General features: G+C 39.6%; 1 protein-coding gene across 1 annotated transcript in view; it reads right to left on the bottom strand.

Moving 5' to 3' along the window:
• LOC139717966 (EF-hand calcium-binding domain-containing protein 6-like) overlaps window positions 1-16999 on the bottom strand; it is a 28725-nt gene extending 11726 nt beyond the window's left edge. Inside the window, exons 1-13 of the mRNA XM_071629451.1 lie at window positions 16880-16999; window positions 11408-11630; window positions 10755-10882; window positions 10011-10237; window positions 9316-9519; window positions 8432-8550; window positions 7830-7957; window positions 7162-7310; window positions 6397-6507; window positions 4792-4912; window positions 3093-3263; window positions 2237-2469; window positions 1573-1737 (exon numbers count right to left, since the gene is read on the bottom strand). Of these exons, the coding sequence (XP_071485552.1) occupies window positions 1573-1737; window positions 2237-2469; window positions 3093-3263; window positions 4792-4912; window positions 6397-6507; window positions 7162-7310; window positions 7830-7957; window positions 8432-8550; window positions 9316-9519; window positions 10011-10237; window positions 10755-10882; window positions 11408-11567 (1916 nt within the window). The 5' untranslated portion in view covers window positions 11568-11630; window positions 16880-16999. The remainder of the gene's footprint in view (window positions 1-1572; window positions 1738-2236; window positions 2470-3092; window positions 3264-4791; window positions 4913-6396; window positions 6508-7161; window positions 7311-7829; window positions 7958-8431; window positions 8551-9315; window positions 9520-10010; window positions 10238-10754; window positions 10883-11407; window positions 11631-16879) is intronic.
• Between the last annotated feature and the right edge of the window lie 264 nt (window positions 17000-17263).

Here is a 17263-nt window from a genome sequence, read left to right as displayed (position 1 = left end):
GTGCAGGTACCAGTACCTGTATTTGGGGAATCACGAATTTTCATTTGACTTCTGACCGACCCTTTTAACAGTTTATGCACTGAGTAATTTTTAAGGTATGAAGAAAGAGTGTAATTACAGTATAAAATATATATTTATATCTTTTTGCATTTAAACCTGGCCTTTGACCCTTAACCTTTGACCTTTGACCTTCTGGCTGGAAATTTCCCAGAGAATCTCCATTAGGAAATATATGTATTTCAAGTTTTAGTTTTAAGAATAATAATGCAAGCATTGCATGTAATAGTATATGAGGGAAATAGTAAAATTTTGAGGAGTTGACCTTGACTTTTGACCCCCTGACTATTGAACCATGACCCCTACATTCCCTAGAAAATCCCTGCCAGTCAGTACATGTGTATGTACCAAGTTCCATAAAGACACATTGAACCATTTGCGAGAAAAGTGAAATTGTGACATATTCACCTAACCTTTGACCTTTTGACCTTTGACCTTATGACATGAAACTCTCTCTGGAGAATCTTTACGCAGTAGTATATGTCTACACTAAGTTTCAAGAAAATACCTTCGGGCATTGCACGGATATGGGGAAATAGCAACGTTTTTAGCATTTGACCTTGACCTTTTGACCTTTGATCTCTTGCCAATGTCACTAAAATCTACTTACCTAATTACCCCATCATACATTATCCTTGGACCAAGTTTGGTGAAAGCTGCTTCATCCAGTTTTGAGTTATCACGTAAACAGATAAATTTTAGGATTTGACCTTGATCTTTGACCTTTGACCTCTGTCCAATTTCACTCAAAAACTAATCAAGTAATTGTCCCATTATACATTATCCTCAGACAAAGTTTGGTGAAATTTGCTGAATCCAGTCTTGAGTTATCGCGTAAACAGATACAATTTAATGATTTGACCTTGACCTTTGACCTTTGGCAGATTTCACCCAAAATCTAATCAAGTAATTGCCCTATCATACTTTATACTTGGACCAAGTTTGGTAAAATTCCAGTCAATATTACTCAAGTTATCGCGTAAACGAATGCGGACGGACGTACGTACGGACGGACGGACGGACAACCCGAAAACATAATGCCTCCAGCACCACTTCGTGGCGGAGGCATAATAAAAGCTAATGTCTGTGCACACACGGACAAACATTTGTTATATTCTTATTAAAAGACATAATCTAGTCAGGGCTTGACATTAGTGATGGCTTGGTGGCAAAAATAGATACCTGGCCACCACTCTTTAAGAAAGATATGTGCTGGTGGCCACTTGGGCCACCAAAAGAAAAAGTTGGGGTTGAGCCTTGCTTGTTGATGTCAAGTTTGACGACAGAATGCTGCATTTGAGGAAGCGCATCACAGCACTGGTAAGGATCGAGCACTTATCATCAAATACTATGATACTAAGACAGGATAATAGGCAAAATTCACCTGTATTTGTTTCAGCTGAAGCAGACTCTTCCCTGCTGAATTTCGAAGAGAATCCTGTATGCAGCTGATTATGATCAAGACAGGTTAGGCCACATTCATCTACATTTGTTTGAGTTGAAGCAGACTCTTACCTGCTGTCAATGTCTATTTGTCTCTGCTGTTCTGTGAGGTCACTGATGACCTGGATATGTGTGCTGGTCCCCACCAGGTCTCCAGGCGACACGTCCACTTTCAACATCCGCAAGAACTCAGCAAACATGATCTTCCCACCCGTCTCCTCACACCGCTGCCACATTCTACAGATGAAAGGCATGGAAACATTGTTGTTTACCTCAGGAAGCAAATTAGCTCCATTATATTTCACACTCCTAACCACTGCATGCAGTATGCACGTTGTTCTGGCATTAATACTATTCACAGGCTGTGCATTTCCCTCATACACTTGAATAGACAGCATGTGTTGTCATTGCAAACCGACATGTTACCTGTACCTCATGTACAAATATCAGCAATCATAATAGGCATTATCAAGCTTCCACTTTATCTGAAAACTTATGTAAGGAATGATCTGCTGGGCAGATATTACTAAGTAAACACTGGTATTTGGTACAAAGTCGTCTGACAAAAGTAATGGATAACAGCTAGCATCCTAACTCTTTAACACTTGCAACAGAGTAGTGATTACAACACTGACTCATCTTGATCATGGGGCACTAAAATTGCTGCAGCATGGGGAAGAATTAGGAATACGTAATAAAAATTCCAAGACCAACAGATATAACGATGGACACTTACGCATCCAGGTGGTCATCTGCTACAGGCAGGACACACTTGCTGAGAATCTTCTTGAGCTGGGGCCGGGAGATGGCCCCCGTGGCAGCCGGGTCTGCCTGGCGGTACATGGTGCTGATTGATTTCCAGTGTTCCTCTATCTTCTCACGCAGAATGTCCTCTATGGTCTCCCATGCCAGGTTGGCTGGGGCCACGCTGTTCCAACGGTGCTCCGAATCCAGCCACTTGTGGCCCTCCTGTAACGGAGCATCAAAGAGTCAAAATCAAATGTGAAAACTGCCTGTTATAAAACTCATATCAATAATCATTTATTTCTGATATTGTCACCTGTCTGACCAACAATAATCAAGTGATCAGACCTCCATACATACTTTTTCTTTACTGAGCAAAACTAAATGAAAGGCTTTTGTAAATTTATAATATGGCGGTTTGCGGAAGTGAAATATTCAAGCGCTAAGCTGTTGAAGAACAAGACAAAGGCATGCAGTCCTAGAAAGGTATTACTTGGCAGCTAAACCATAGATTCATCTGAGTTTGGCTAATTTGTGAAATGCCACAATTTTACCAAAGGCGATTATGAATTTCTCAAAGGTTTTCAGTCTTATATTAGTGTAGCATGTACAGACTGCTAAAAAAAAACCCTGTAGAAATGAACCGGATGAGATAACATGTGCATGCCGTCTATCACATCATATTCTTATTCTACGAGTATATGAGCAGTGTCCATCCCTCTCACTCATGTTTTAGTCTATTATTCAGACTACCAACTTTACAACTTGCAGGCCATATTGACTAGTAGCGGCTGCCAGCTACAAATTCTGGCCTAACAGCAAATATGGAGCTCGTTCATGTCACAAACCTCTGTCTCCCTGACTTCAAACTGATCCAAAAAGTCATGGTAGTCAATTCTGTTGCTCTTCTCAGGGTCAAGCCTCTCCACAATAACCCTGAACTGGTCATCGTTGAGTCGTAAGGTGAATTTATCCATGATCTTTCTCAGCTCCTTTCGTGTCACCTTTCCATCTCGATTCTAGGGTGGGAGAAAACAAGAGTTAAAAAAATCCAGCATACCATATCATAAATTTACACATTACACAGTACTTTCTCTTCTAACCGATATGAAGCTTCCCTTCAAGCATAGTTATAATATCAGTTTCCTAGCATAAGTAAATTCATTAATTACAATTCAAAGACAACTACAGCTGTGTAAGGCAGGTAATACGTAAATGAAGCTGTCATTGGAGTGACAAAAGCATTAATTCACAAATTCATGATTAGAGAGTTGCCTAAGAATGTTGGAAAATGTACATTTTGAAAAGATTTCTATCAAACAGTATCCTAGGTTTGTGAATGGATTGCTAAAATAGTATAGAGAGTTAGAATTGATGGCTGGTAAGGGACAACAATGCCTTAATGTAAGAAATTTGTGTCATACTCTTCCAGAAGGTACAGTTGAACCTCTCTTATCCGGCCTCCCTTTATCTGGATGCAATCTCTCCGTGATTTTTTTTTTTTTAATTACGGGAGAAAAGGGGGATTCCCAACTCCTTGAGAACTCCTACACAAACACGCATGAATTACATATTACTTCCAACATGATTAACATACATTACATCAAATTTCCTTCCAAATTGCTTACCTTCAGACATTTTAACATCCCCAAACATCCCTAAATCATCGCAAGAACATGGACAGATTATGCGCTCGAGTCCTCTCATATCGCATTGCCACATATAGGTCCATACACAGCCGTCGACATGACTAGATAGACATGCATTGTTTCGAGTCATTGGCTGAGCAACGAATGATATTAATATTGGACACTCAAAAATTGTTCACACACAATACACACACAAAGAGAGAGAGGGAGACCATCTAACAATGGCGACCTACAGTCGACTTTGCCGAGCCGTGATGATCGAATTTTGAAGCGTAGATTCGTCAACTCGTACTGTTTATTTTCAAGATCTACTTAATACATTTCCTAATAATTATTTAGGTAAATCATCCCAAGAATTTATAAAAGAAAATGATTTCATTCTTGCAAACACGAACCTCTATTTTGGGGTCTGTTACTGAGTGTAACAATGAAAAGGTTGCTGTATACACATTACTACATGTGGTACTACAATGGGCTACATCAGTACATGTGTATGTATATGTACATGTATAAAGCATTGAGTCTCCCGTATCCGGCCAAATCCCTTATCCGGATGAGCCCCGCTCCCGACTTGTCCGGATACGAGAGGTTCAACTGTATATCTTCTAAAAGCACAAGGTCAACACAGAAAAGAACTTCATGTTCCATCCTTGTGCAATGTTGTGTCGAGAAATGGAAGATGACAAAATTTTCTATTTTCTTCACATTGAGGACTGGATGGGATAAGAGGCCAATTTGCCGGATTCCAACATCATTTGCTCATTTCATTTTTTTTTTTTTAATTCCTAGAACTTGACCGACTAGATATAGCAAACTGTTTACCCTGCTAAAATGCACCATAACAAAATCATGAAGCATATGGGATGTGTGTGAGCATACACTAGACAATTTCACTCACCTGGTCAAAGGCAAGGAAAGCCTCCTTGATGGATGGGTACATGTTAGTCACATGTTTGTGGAGCAGCTTCATGATCTCTGCTGGATCCATATCACTGTCACCTTCTCTGATTGGGTTCACTCTGGAAATCACATGGGATTGGAAACAGGAATCAGCCAATCACTTGCATTCATAATAATGTAAAAAGTTAACATTGAAAAAAAAGTTTCTTGACATTGCTATGCCCAAATGTAACTGTTCATGAGCCATCAACTTCATATTATAAGAAGCATAGGTCAAAGAATTTAGACAGTATCAATGCCCCCCTGTAAAAAGTAACATAGCTGCAATTGCTCTTCATTTGGATATTACAACTGCAGATTGAAGAGTACATGTGATGCTCCCACTGCCAAGTACATGTAGTAGAAAGTACTAATTCTTTATTAAATACAAAACTGTAGTAAAGGCGAAATGTAAGATAGCCTTCTTTGCTCACATCCCAAAATATCCCATACAATTCACAAGAGTTAGTACCACGTAAAGCAATATGATCAATTCTGTATAAACTGCATCATGCTTGGACAGTTATTTTGTCATCGTATATTCCATCAAGACACACTAAAGCAGCTAAAGCATAGGAATGTTATATGATGAGATCATTAGTGGCATTCCTTCAAATGTGACTGATCATCTGAAACTACAATGCTATCCTTGCTTTCCTCCTGCCCCCATACCCCTTCCCTGATTCTGATGCTCTGGGAATAGGGGTTACAGCTACATCATCATCTTTTGGGGACACTATGGGAGTTATATGGTAGCTTAAACATGGCCAGTGCTACGTTTTCAAAAGTGGGGGGCCCACTTCCGGGTTTCATAAGCTAACAAGCTAAAAAAAAAAAGGTCTTCAGTGCAAAAACAAAGGCATAACCGCGCTCAAAGGTTTCATTCTATTTTTGTTTTTCTAGTGCCACTTCCGGGGTTTAAAAAAAAAAGGGGGGGGGGGGGGCCAAAGTGGTGACACCCTATGTATTGTACTATGTATTTTATAGAATGGGTAGCGAGAATCCTGCGATCTCATTGGTCGAGAGCTATGTGTTGATTTTTACTGGCCGCACGCTGAGTCAAAGTGGTAAACATGTTATCGCGCACTTGTAGCAAGAGTACGCGTACTTGTAACAAAGATTCGCGCACTCAGTACGAGACACCTATTAGCTAAAACAACCATGCATCAGTACTTACTGATGCATGGTTTTCGAGCTCTCGTCTCTGCCAAGCCAAAAGGAAATGCATCCAGTAATTTTGTCATCGAGTAACACGATAGAAAAATGGGTTTTTGGCAAGAAAATTACCCATTCTATAAATCAGATGACGCACATGTCTTTTCGTGCGTCAGTCGGAATATAGTGTGCATGCGGTAACAATGGAATTTAGCCTAAACCCACTCGGCTTCGCCTCGAGGGTTAAGCATTCCATAGTTACCTTATGCACACAATTCTAACTGACGCACTCAGACCTGTGCGTCATTTATATACTAATGTATGGATGCAAAAATAGTAGGGTGGGGGGGGGGGGGGGGAGCCACCCCCACTGCTGCTTCCAAGATCAGCTTTACAATCAGCCACTCACTTGTGGTTCCACTTGATAGGGATGGTCTGCCCGTTGCCTTCTATCCTCGGGTCCATGAACTTCTCCAAGAAATGTTCCCAGGGAATCTTGTGTGAAGCCTTGAAGCCAATCCTGTCATGAGAAATTATACAGAAAATGCAACAGACACATGGTGAAGAGGCGCAGCACATCCAATTATTTTGCATATCAAACCGACTTATCATCTGATTTGAAGATATAGATGAATACACATGATGAATCACAAATGCTTTACATTGCACACCTACAGGCAATACAAATGCACTTGTAATCTTTCTCAAACAGGGATTGAGTCGTAATAGTCGGTTTAACCAATGATTCTGTTTTTTTGTGTGTGTATTTTCTCTCTCAGCATGGATACATTCTACATATGATCATAGGAAATTTCACAGGATGTAATCACTGTCATGAAATCACAGCCATGCTTGTACATTGTCAAAGTGGATGCCTCGGCTACTTCTTCATACAATAAGCCTGAAAATGTTAATCACATTTGCATATAAATGCCCTCTGTTGGATAAGAATTGTTCAACTCAGTAATGTATTAATTTGTATAGTGAATCACATCAAAATGGTTCTCTTGCAAATTTCCATGTTGATTACAAATGTTTAAAGCATATGTGCACCAATAAATTAGAATTAGCTGACAACTAGATGAATTTTCACCCTTTGTTGGGTAAATCAAGTTCATTCTCTCCTGTTGTTAGTGCATATATCTTTGATGCATCCTGGGAGAAATGGCTTTACCTGTCCATGAGCTGGGCAAAGAGTTGGTCCGACATGGGTAGAGTGAAGTGGATCAAGACGCTCTTCAGGTCATCCAGCATGATGAAGCCGTCTTGGCGCTTGTCAAAGGCCATGAAGGCCTTCTTGATGTTCACATAGTTGTTCTTCATCTGGTTTAATGATAAACAATAATATGAAGTCATAATCAGCTCATCCATGAGTCACTCTTCAACTTAAGCATGGGCAGATTATAAAATAAGGGGAATATACACAACATTGAGATTGCAAGGATTACTAAACACTGAAAAAAAACAACAACAAAACATCAATTTTCAAAAGAAATTTGTGTTAAAGAAACATCACACATGGGGAAAAATGCAGATCATTGTTCACCAATGATGCATTTCGGGATTGAATCAGAGTTGTCTTTCAAAAGCATTATAGATTCTAGCACAAAATGCACATCACATAAATCAACATTTTGATCTTTTTATACAACACAGAGAACAAAACTGTCCTTATTCTTAAAATAATGAACTTATCTTTCTGCATTCAGCAGCTTTGGTACTTAAATCCATCTCATGATTGGATGCTGAGGCTTATCTGATGTTAATTTCAAAGACACATTGTCAAATCCATTTTCAAGCTAGTTTTCTCAGGCTCAAAAAAAAATAGAAAGGACCACCTACCCGTGCACGGAATTCTGCCTCTATCTGTTTATAGCTCATGCCCCTGACCAGATCATCACTCCTGTTGACAATGGCCATCTGTTCCATTTGCCTGGCGCGATCCTCCTGGCGTTGGGCCACACTTTGTGCTGCAAATGGAGCCAGACATTCAAGTACAGAAATGTTAATATAAATTTCTGCTCCTAGTTTGCACGTATAGATGTTAAAGATTTATAAGACACTGTTGAAATGATGCTGATGACTTTTGATGGAAAGGAAATATGACTTTGCTCTTCAACTTGTTTTACAAGACATAAATCATAGAAGTAAATGAGGACACACAGGTTGTATCTAGCCTGGGATATGCATCATCATGCTTTCCTATATATCTCTTATGGTGAATCAGTGGTACAACTGAAATTTGATAAAAACATTAAAACTAAACTTCCTATTAAATCTAAAGAGATACATTACTGACCAACGATGTGCATGTTGCATTTCACATGTAATGTCTGTATCATGCTCTGTGAACAAAAACTAGTCACAATGAACTACCACTGACGAATTAATCTGACTGACTTGAAGAGTAGATGTTCGAGGACAGAGACTGTAGGTGTGCTTACCAAATTTGCCATGCTCCGGGAAGGCCTTGCTTTGCTTCTGTACATTGACGCCAAGTCTCTGCAGGAACTCATGGTAGTTGACCGTCCCAGTGTGATGGAAATCATAGCGGGACCACAGTCTGAGAGACAAATGATGACCGAATATGGTGAGAGTGTATACAGGTACATGCCGGTGTCATGACAATACACTTCATTAAGCAACAATCTTGAAATCACTGAACAGCATAAATGTTGTCTGCATATTCTAATCCCCAATTCAATGAAGTACTTCTATCAACTTAGGACTGCAATGTCTCCAGGCAAATTTTTTCAAATACATTTAACATAGATAGATCTAAGGGTGCATTCAAGTACTCTCCAAAAGTGTACTATACCATACTATACCCAAACCAGATGAGTGCTCAAACACTCCTGATATGTACCTAACTGTACTATACTGAGCCAAAAGCGTAACAATTCCTGATGTGCTGCAAAAGTGTACCAGAACTGTACCACAAGTTGGCATGAGAAAAATGTGCGTAACATGCACATACATAAGTCATAATGCAAAGAGCTGATTCTCTTTGTTTGGGATACCTGTAAGTAGTGTAAATGCACCAGGTGCACAACCCTGTTGGTACAAAATGTGTGACCCCTTCTAATATTAAGTCATGTGGTACACTTTCTCCACAAAGCGCTCGAACGCTCCAAACCTGGCATAGTATGATACGGTACACATTGGATTGGTTTGCTTTTGAGCGCTCAAATGCAGCCAGTGAGAAGAGCATACATGTATCATTTGATTCAAGTACAGATATATATGTACCTTCCCCTGAAATGTACAGGCAGTGCACAATCACTGCCATCATTCTGAGTAGGATCACGCATTACCCCTCCATACTCACCGATCGTACTGCTCATCAGTCATTCTGAAGCAGTAGTTCTCAATCACCTTTCTCATTTCATGCTTCTGGACGTTGCCATCCCGGTTGTAGTCAAACAGGCGGAGCGCCTTGATGAAATTCTTCAAGTTCATGGCCACTTTGTCTCGAAGTTGTCTCTCAAGGACATCGATACCCATGTCTTGTGGAGACTTGGTGTAGCTGTATCTATCATGAGCATAAAACATCCAAGAGAAGAAAGTGAGTGGAAGACATACCTAAAAGCAAGAAGATATAACATTTTTCTTGTGTATAGTGATCTACACTTCTCATTAGACGCAAGGCCAAGACAAAGTGCTACAAATGTGGGTAATCATTAGAGAACTAGAATCAAAAGAAATGGTATCTTCAGTCAATGGTCATGATGTAATGGTAACATTCTGAATTCATCCTGGCACCCCAGTGTAATTGGCAGATGCCTGAATCACACAAGAATATTTTATGAAAAATTTTGGCAAATTTTGGATTTCTATTTCAATGGCCAACACTGGCTGTTTGGGATTTTACTAAACATGAAATGCCATTTCGTGGTAGGAAATGCAACATTCTGATGGACAATTTTCTTAATGGATAACAACATGGAAATGTAATTAAAAAAGATATCATTTCCTGGTTGACAGTTGTAATCTGCAATGGCGATAGTAACAACCCCAACTTACTTGTGTCCAGAGCCCATTTTCCAAGACTCGCGAGACATCCCACCACTGTTTGCAAACCGGTCAAGAAACAGGCAGTAGTTGACTGTCCCATTAGTATTTGTTGGGACTTTGGCCATGATGGAGTTGAATTGCTCAGTGGTCATGGGGAGACAGAACGTGTCCAGAACCCGGCGCAGTTCACCCTTGGTGATGGAAAGGCTCTGGTCGATGTCATAATTCTGACATGCCTGGAGGAGGAAGAGTGAGAATGTGCTTAATATTGTGATGTGTGTGATATGCTAGACAAATGAGTACTTTCCAGTAATGCACTTAGGCCTACTTATAAAGGGGCTCAATCTGTGACTCAATTACAATACTTGCTGCTGGCTCAAATCTTTTAAGCACCTTTTTTTTTTTTCATCATCATAGCCAATCAAGATCATGTGTTTGGCATTCATGGAATGAGCTTACTAGAACGATAATTTTTCTGCATTTTGTTCATATTATGGCACAAATTTCAAGGGGATGGGGAAGTAGGGTAAATTTGACCATTGATTCTGCAAAAAACATTGCTTGTACTCTAGTGTGTTATGTAATAATGAAATCACAAACTGAGAACAAAATGTGAGAGAATATACAATACCAATGGGACATTGACCACTAACAGAACACCAGTGGGACTGGATACACTCAGAGAGCACCTAGCATGCTGCAAAATAAATACCCAACAATGCATTTGATGAGAACATCATTAAGGATTTGTACCTGCTTGAGATCTGTATAGAGTTTCCTGATCCTTTCTCTCAGAATTTGTTCAACTTCTATGGTACTGAGCTTGGCATCCAAGGAGGCTGTTGGGAGGGGTGGACTGGCGCTTGGACTGGCTGCAAGGGCTGAACATCGCAAGAAGAGAGAATGATATCATACGAAATGAGACAGAAGTGTGACTGATGACACCTATTTAAAAACACATATATACTGTAGGTACAATCTAATGCATCAGACTGAATCAGTCACAATTCTGGTACAAGTTGTGTAAAATGACTTCTATTACCACAGATTACAATTACTGTAGCTCACACTTTTAAATCATTCTCAATTTAACAAATTATTTCTTGTCATCACAGAACTTCTGCATACATTTTATTATCACCTAATTTCCCCACATTTTTGGAAAACAAATTATACACAAAATGAAATGTGAATTGATTTCCATACATCCTGATGGAAATGTTAAATAAACTCAGGTAAGGGATTATTTACCAGCATATGGTATATCTATGGCATTCTGTACTAATTTTTGTAATAAACTATTGAAGAGAGGATCCTTCCTTAGTGGAAAACACATGGATTAGAGAAAAGTGTCCCGACTCATGAATACAAAAGGATGTAATTCATGTAGCAAAAATGTAACGAACCTCTAGCTGAAGGTGTCATTCCCATGTCAAATGACCTGCGTGAGAGCCTGCTTGCCGATCTGACAGTTTGGGCAGTTTTTAGAATCTGTCGAGGTGTGAACATTATTCCTGTCCCTGGTCTGAGAGCCAGGTCTCCTGGTTGGGCAACCTGACTAGCCATGCTGGTGGATTTTACTGCTGTCTGTTCCTTTCACTTTTAAAACTTGGTTTCCTTTAAGATTACCTGAAAACAAGACAAATAAAGAGAAGAAATGCATCATATAATATTATGGTCAAAGTCTTTCTGAAGTGCAACAAACATATACAATACACATGTATAGTCTGTACATGTAACTTTGTTTCTTCTGTTCATAAAATGTTGGACATTGTACAAGGTACATCAAACGGCATGGTGTTTGCTCTAGTAGTAGTATCGTATTTTATAAAATGGGTTCAAGAATGTAGCCAATAGGAAGCGCTGAAATGAGTTACGTGTGCTTCCTTTATTCTAGTCCCATTGCACTGCGTGTTAAATCCTATTGCCAAACAACTTCTAGTTCGGGTTGCCGGCCGGCTGGCCTTTCTTCCCTTGTGCATGCATAACATGTGTGGCCGGCGTACGTATACTCTACTTACGTACACTTCGTACAGTACAGTAGACCAAGCGTTGTGGGACCGGACGCGTGGCTATGGAGTCACTTTGAAGGGCAAATCCAACGATTTAGCAGGTTAATTCTCACGCCGTTTTCAGAGTATGTTGTCTAGTAGGCCTATATGAGGAGTCTATATCAAGTCTTTAAGGTAAAGGGTGCATATTCTATAAAAATAAGTAAGTTTTCATGCGGGAACTTAAGTGTCCGGAAACCCAACCCCCCATCATTCATACTTATACTGTATGTGCGGGATTTCCGAGTGCGACGTGCGTAAATGTTTGGGGTGAACATCTTCGGACGTCCTGACCCACAAAGGTACGTGAAAAACGCTGAAAAATGCTGCTAGTTTTCGAATTTTCGACCCATTTTATAAAACAAATGATGAACAGGATTATTTCGTGGCGTTAGTGGAGGCGTAGCTCACTCTCGGGTATTTACAATGTAGTGCAACATGCACGAGGCGAAGCCTCACTCATGTTAACCAGCAAAAGAACTGGAAGTCGGAACTAAAAATGAAAAGGATACAATGATGAGTTGCACACAAGTGTCGCTACATGAAAAGCTTTTGAATGCGTTATCCTTTGTTTTTTTCTTGTTGCGCTGTGGTCTGACCTAATATCACGCACGCGTATCTGGCGAAAAAGAAAATCGAATGATTATGTTTAATAAATCAGTAGGAACATCGGAAGGCATTCCTGTGTCTTATCGCGTGGTTTAGAAGAAAATATGAAAGGAACAGTACTCTGCAAAACGCGAAAAAGGCGTGGATAGCGTGAATTTGGTTTTCAATGTTTCGTTTGTCGCGTGTTTGAAAGCGGCAATTTAGTCAAGAAATGGAACCTCGTTATATCCGATCAAATTGCTTATGTTTTTCTTTATCATGATGCACCGAAATTGTCCTCGTTATAACCGATTCGTTCTGCCATAGGTTTACACGCAAGGGAAAACGGGACTGACGCGATCACCTCTTTATAAGCGGTTCCTCGTTATAACCGAACTCGTTATAACGGGGTTTCACTGTATATTGTTGAGACCTTGCATGAAGTACTAGAATGAAATAATCATAATTAAATTTCTTGTGTGAATTCGAAATAGAATTACTTGCCTTCTTGTTAGTTGTAAACATGAATCACTTAAAAAATGATTTACTTTTTGAAAATTAGACATTAATTAGACATTAATTTTTATGATTTGTATGTTTCACAATTGTAAATACCCTCGAGTGCACTATACGCCTACACTAACGCACTCTATCCTGTGCATCATTTGTATACAATAACCCGCTATCCACTTCCCTTTACACCTAGATCAGCATCTAAATTTTGTGTGTTTCAATACCTGATTTCCCTACATCATCCTTGCTTTACACTTGAAAGACGTGTAGGTTACATGTGCATGAATCTTGACAAATAGACCCTTCTATGTGAATAGGTCTAGGTAAAAACACAGACCTAAATGTCCTGATTCTAGGAACTATAAAGGAAAGGTTAAAAAAAAGGTACAAAACTTCATGTCCAATGCTGGAAGACTGTGCCTCAGTGTACGACCCATGGAGGCAGTGCAATGTAGAGCAACCAGATTTGTCTGCAATGATTCAAGAAGAACCAGTGGCATCTCCTCCATGTTGATTAAACTTGGATGGAAACACCTTGAAACCTGTCAGCTGCCCATATTTTTAATTTTGGACTTCCTTTTCGGTCAAGTGTTCTGCAACAATTTGAAAATCTGCATGCCTGACCACGACAGGGCGAGTGGTAAAAAAAAATTATGTAACACCCGCCCTATCCGTCTATATTTTATATGCTAGGTGACATACAAGATGATATTTCTTTGATTCGTGGGCTGACCTTTAACCCACTGCTGGACAGTAAGACATAGTGCTGGCCAGCTTTGCACCTGCCGCCTCAACCTGATATTTATAAAATGTCCCAACAGCAGTGGAGTTTGCTTGCAGTAGCCGGAAGAAGAAAGAGAAATAAGCAAAAAAACAAAAAAAAACAGCATCAAGGTTTCAACTCCCTTCACTTGCCAATATTTGACCACGTCCAGAAGCTTAGGATTTAACGTCAATTACTGCTTTGTAGCCACTTCCATGTATTTCCTATGCACTCCCGGGTTGGTGAACCAACGATAGGCATGTATTAGTTTGTCGCCCATAGCGCGCCATGTATTATTAGTGCATGTGTTATACACAAACTTCAATGAAGGATGCATTGAGCATCATCGTATTTGAAAAACTTTGTTAATTTGTCACCTGAAATCCATTTGAAATCAAAAACATTCTTGCATTAAAATGGTTTTGTCACCTGTTACATATGGTGAAATACATTTGAAATTGAATTACAATCATTTGTTTTCAAGGAGGAAAAAAGGTGAATTAGGAATGTCTTTTGAGAGCGATGAAAATCCGTCGCCCCAGATGATCTCTGATCACGGCATGCGTTACATGCGACGTGAATGTCAGGCGACTTTAGGTAGTGGCAACTTAATGGTAATCCATGTTACATAGGTCTAACTGTTACAGTAAAGACTAAAGTTAGTGGGTGGTCCAAATTTGTATACCCACAAGCATAGCCCTACTCCCCCTTCTCTAGAAATAAACTCAAGTAAATGTCGTAAGGTAGGGCCTAATAATAGGTCTAAATAAAAAATAAAAACAACAACACACACATAAATAAAAAAACAAAACAAAACAAAAATCTCACTATTTACACCTATTAACGTTGGCATTATCGTGATATAGTCCCCACCTAGATCCCCACCACAGTGCGCGTGCACCCGTGCGTTTAGGGTTAGGGTATAGGGTTAGGTAGGGTTTTATTTAGTACGGACACGCAGCGGCGGGGACTATATCATGATTATGCCTTAATGTTATATTTAAGTCGATAAGTACAGTTATATAATAGCATAATTTATGCTTAACGTTAGATGAACATTCTTAATCCAAGAACAACTTGTAGACTACGCTTGTACAAGTTGTACGTAGCTACACGTTTGTAGAAGCATGAAATGAATTGACACGTCTCATCACGACTCATGCAATGCATTTTGGCAATGGCCAATATGCCAAAACTGCAATACAATGCCATTACTAAAACTAACGTTAGAACTCAACTCTGGAAGTGCTAGTGGTAGATTTCTATCTATGACTAACTTGTTAGATAGAGTATAACTAGATTTGTGCAATGGAGGAAATAACTCAGAAACTTGATACTGGGTTTCCTATTGATATAGTATATTTAGACTTTTGTAAAGCCTTTGACTCTGTTCCTCATGAGAGGCTTTTGAAAAAAATGCTATCTTATGGCATTGATGGAAAACTGTATTCATGGATCAAAGCATTCACAACTGGAAGGGAACAAAGAGTCGTGATAAATGGTGAAAGTTCAGACTGGAGTCAAGTTAGCAGTGGAATTCCGCAAGGAAGTGTACTCGGACCGGTCCTTTTTGTTATTTTTATGAATGATTTGCCAAATATAATGAATAACTCAGTATTTATGTTTGCCGACGACACCAAAATCATCGGTGATGTCAGTACAGCCCCGAAACAGGAATCGCTTCAAACTGACCTAAATCATGCTGATGAATGGAGTAAAAGATGGCAACTTGATTTCAAAGTTAGTAAATGTAAGATTCTTCATATTGGAAAAAATAACCCAAGGGAAAACTACAGAACGAATAGTGTAAGTTGGAAGCAACCAAGCAGGAAAAGGACCTTGGCATTATAATAGATGAAGAATTAAATTTCCATCAACATGTCTCAGCAGCTGTCCAAAAGGCAAATCAAACACTTGGGATTATACACAGGACATTCTCACAAATGACGACGGAAATACTTCCTATTTTGTTCGTATCATTGGTTCGACCTCATTTGGAGTATGGCAACATTTTATGGCACTTGAGATATAAAATGGACTCTGACAAAGTTGAAAGAGTGCAGAGAAGAGCCACTCGTATGATTCCTGAACTCAAATGTTTGTCATATGAACAACGCCTGGAAAAACTCAACCTGCACTCATTATACTACAGGAGACGAAGAGGCGACATGATTACTGTTCATAAGTTGCTCAATGGAAAGTTGGGATTTCTGGTGACATGTTTTTTGAACCAGCCATCCACTCATCAACAAGAGGTCATAGATACAAGCTCTTCACCAAACGTTCAAGATTAGAACTGCGAAGTACATTTTTCAGCCAGAGAGTAGTTGCCGACTGGAACAGATTGCCTGCTAATGTTGTTGAAGCTTCCTCGATTAATAATTTCAAAGATTTATTAGACAGACATTGGAGGGGGGAAAAATTTAAAACCTCTGCTCCTAAACGCACATAAAGCAACAACGTTGAAGATGATTATATTATGTTGAGACCGGAATACTACAGGAATCCCCCAGTCCTCTACTTCCGTATCAGATGTGATGTGATGTGATGTGATGTGATCTAGACAGTAACGTTAGACTCTAAACTATGCATGGTCAACAACGATTAACGATTAGCGTTGGTAGGCCTACGTACACTAAAGTAAATTTACATTTTTAAAGATGTCTCCCTTTTTCTTGATAATCAAGGAGGTTTATCAGACAAAGCAATAGTCAAGGTTATTATAATACAAGTGTAGTAACAATTTTTGCAAGCACACCTACACTAGCACCTATAACAATGTAACGTAAGCTCCTTTGCTTTGCCGGCCGGCCGGTGTAGCTACAGCGTATTCTACACACCACATAAAGACATACGAATGGGACTACATCATGGCTATGCGTAGACACAGATTTCATCATACATTATATTTCAAAGCATAATTGCATTGAAGCATTATTGCTGGAAATTTTAGATGTACTTACCTGCATGTACTTATTTTGTTTGAGAGCTACGGATGAAATTACTTCTGGCGGTAATCCATGGCTGTATCCTGATATTATCGTCCGGAAAAGTATGCTATTTGTTTCTACAGCAAAGTTGTCCCACCTCACGCTCGTTATCTCTCCCCCAGCTCTCTCTGTGCACTTCGCATGTGTGTGTGTATGCGGCTAGCCTATTGTGTATCGTTGCTAGGTTGTCGGGTGAGCGAGAGATATCGATAGTGAGGTAGCTATACACACACGGTTTACAGCATCTCACTTGAACCACGATACAAGACACACACACACATGAGAGGAATATCGATTTATCGTTGCCATCGGCATAGTCTATCCCATACAGACACACTATTCCTTCAAGCTGCGGAT

The sequence above is a fragment of the Diadema antillarum genome, unplaced genomic scaffold (genome assembly GCF_040938485.1).
Source record: "Diadema antillarum isolate AM-2024a unplaced genomic scaffold, OU_Dant_1.0 scf00000086, whole genome shotgun sequence".
NCBI classification, from domain to species: Eukaryota; Metazoa; Echinodermata; class Echinoidea; order Diadematoida; family Diadematidae; genus Diadema; species Diadema antillarum.
This window is presented reverse-complemented; position numbering and strand designations above follow the sequence as displayed.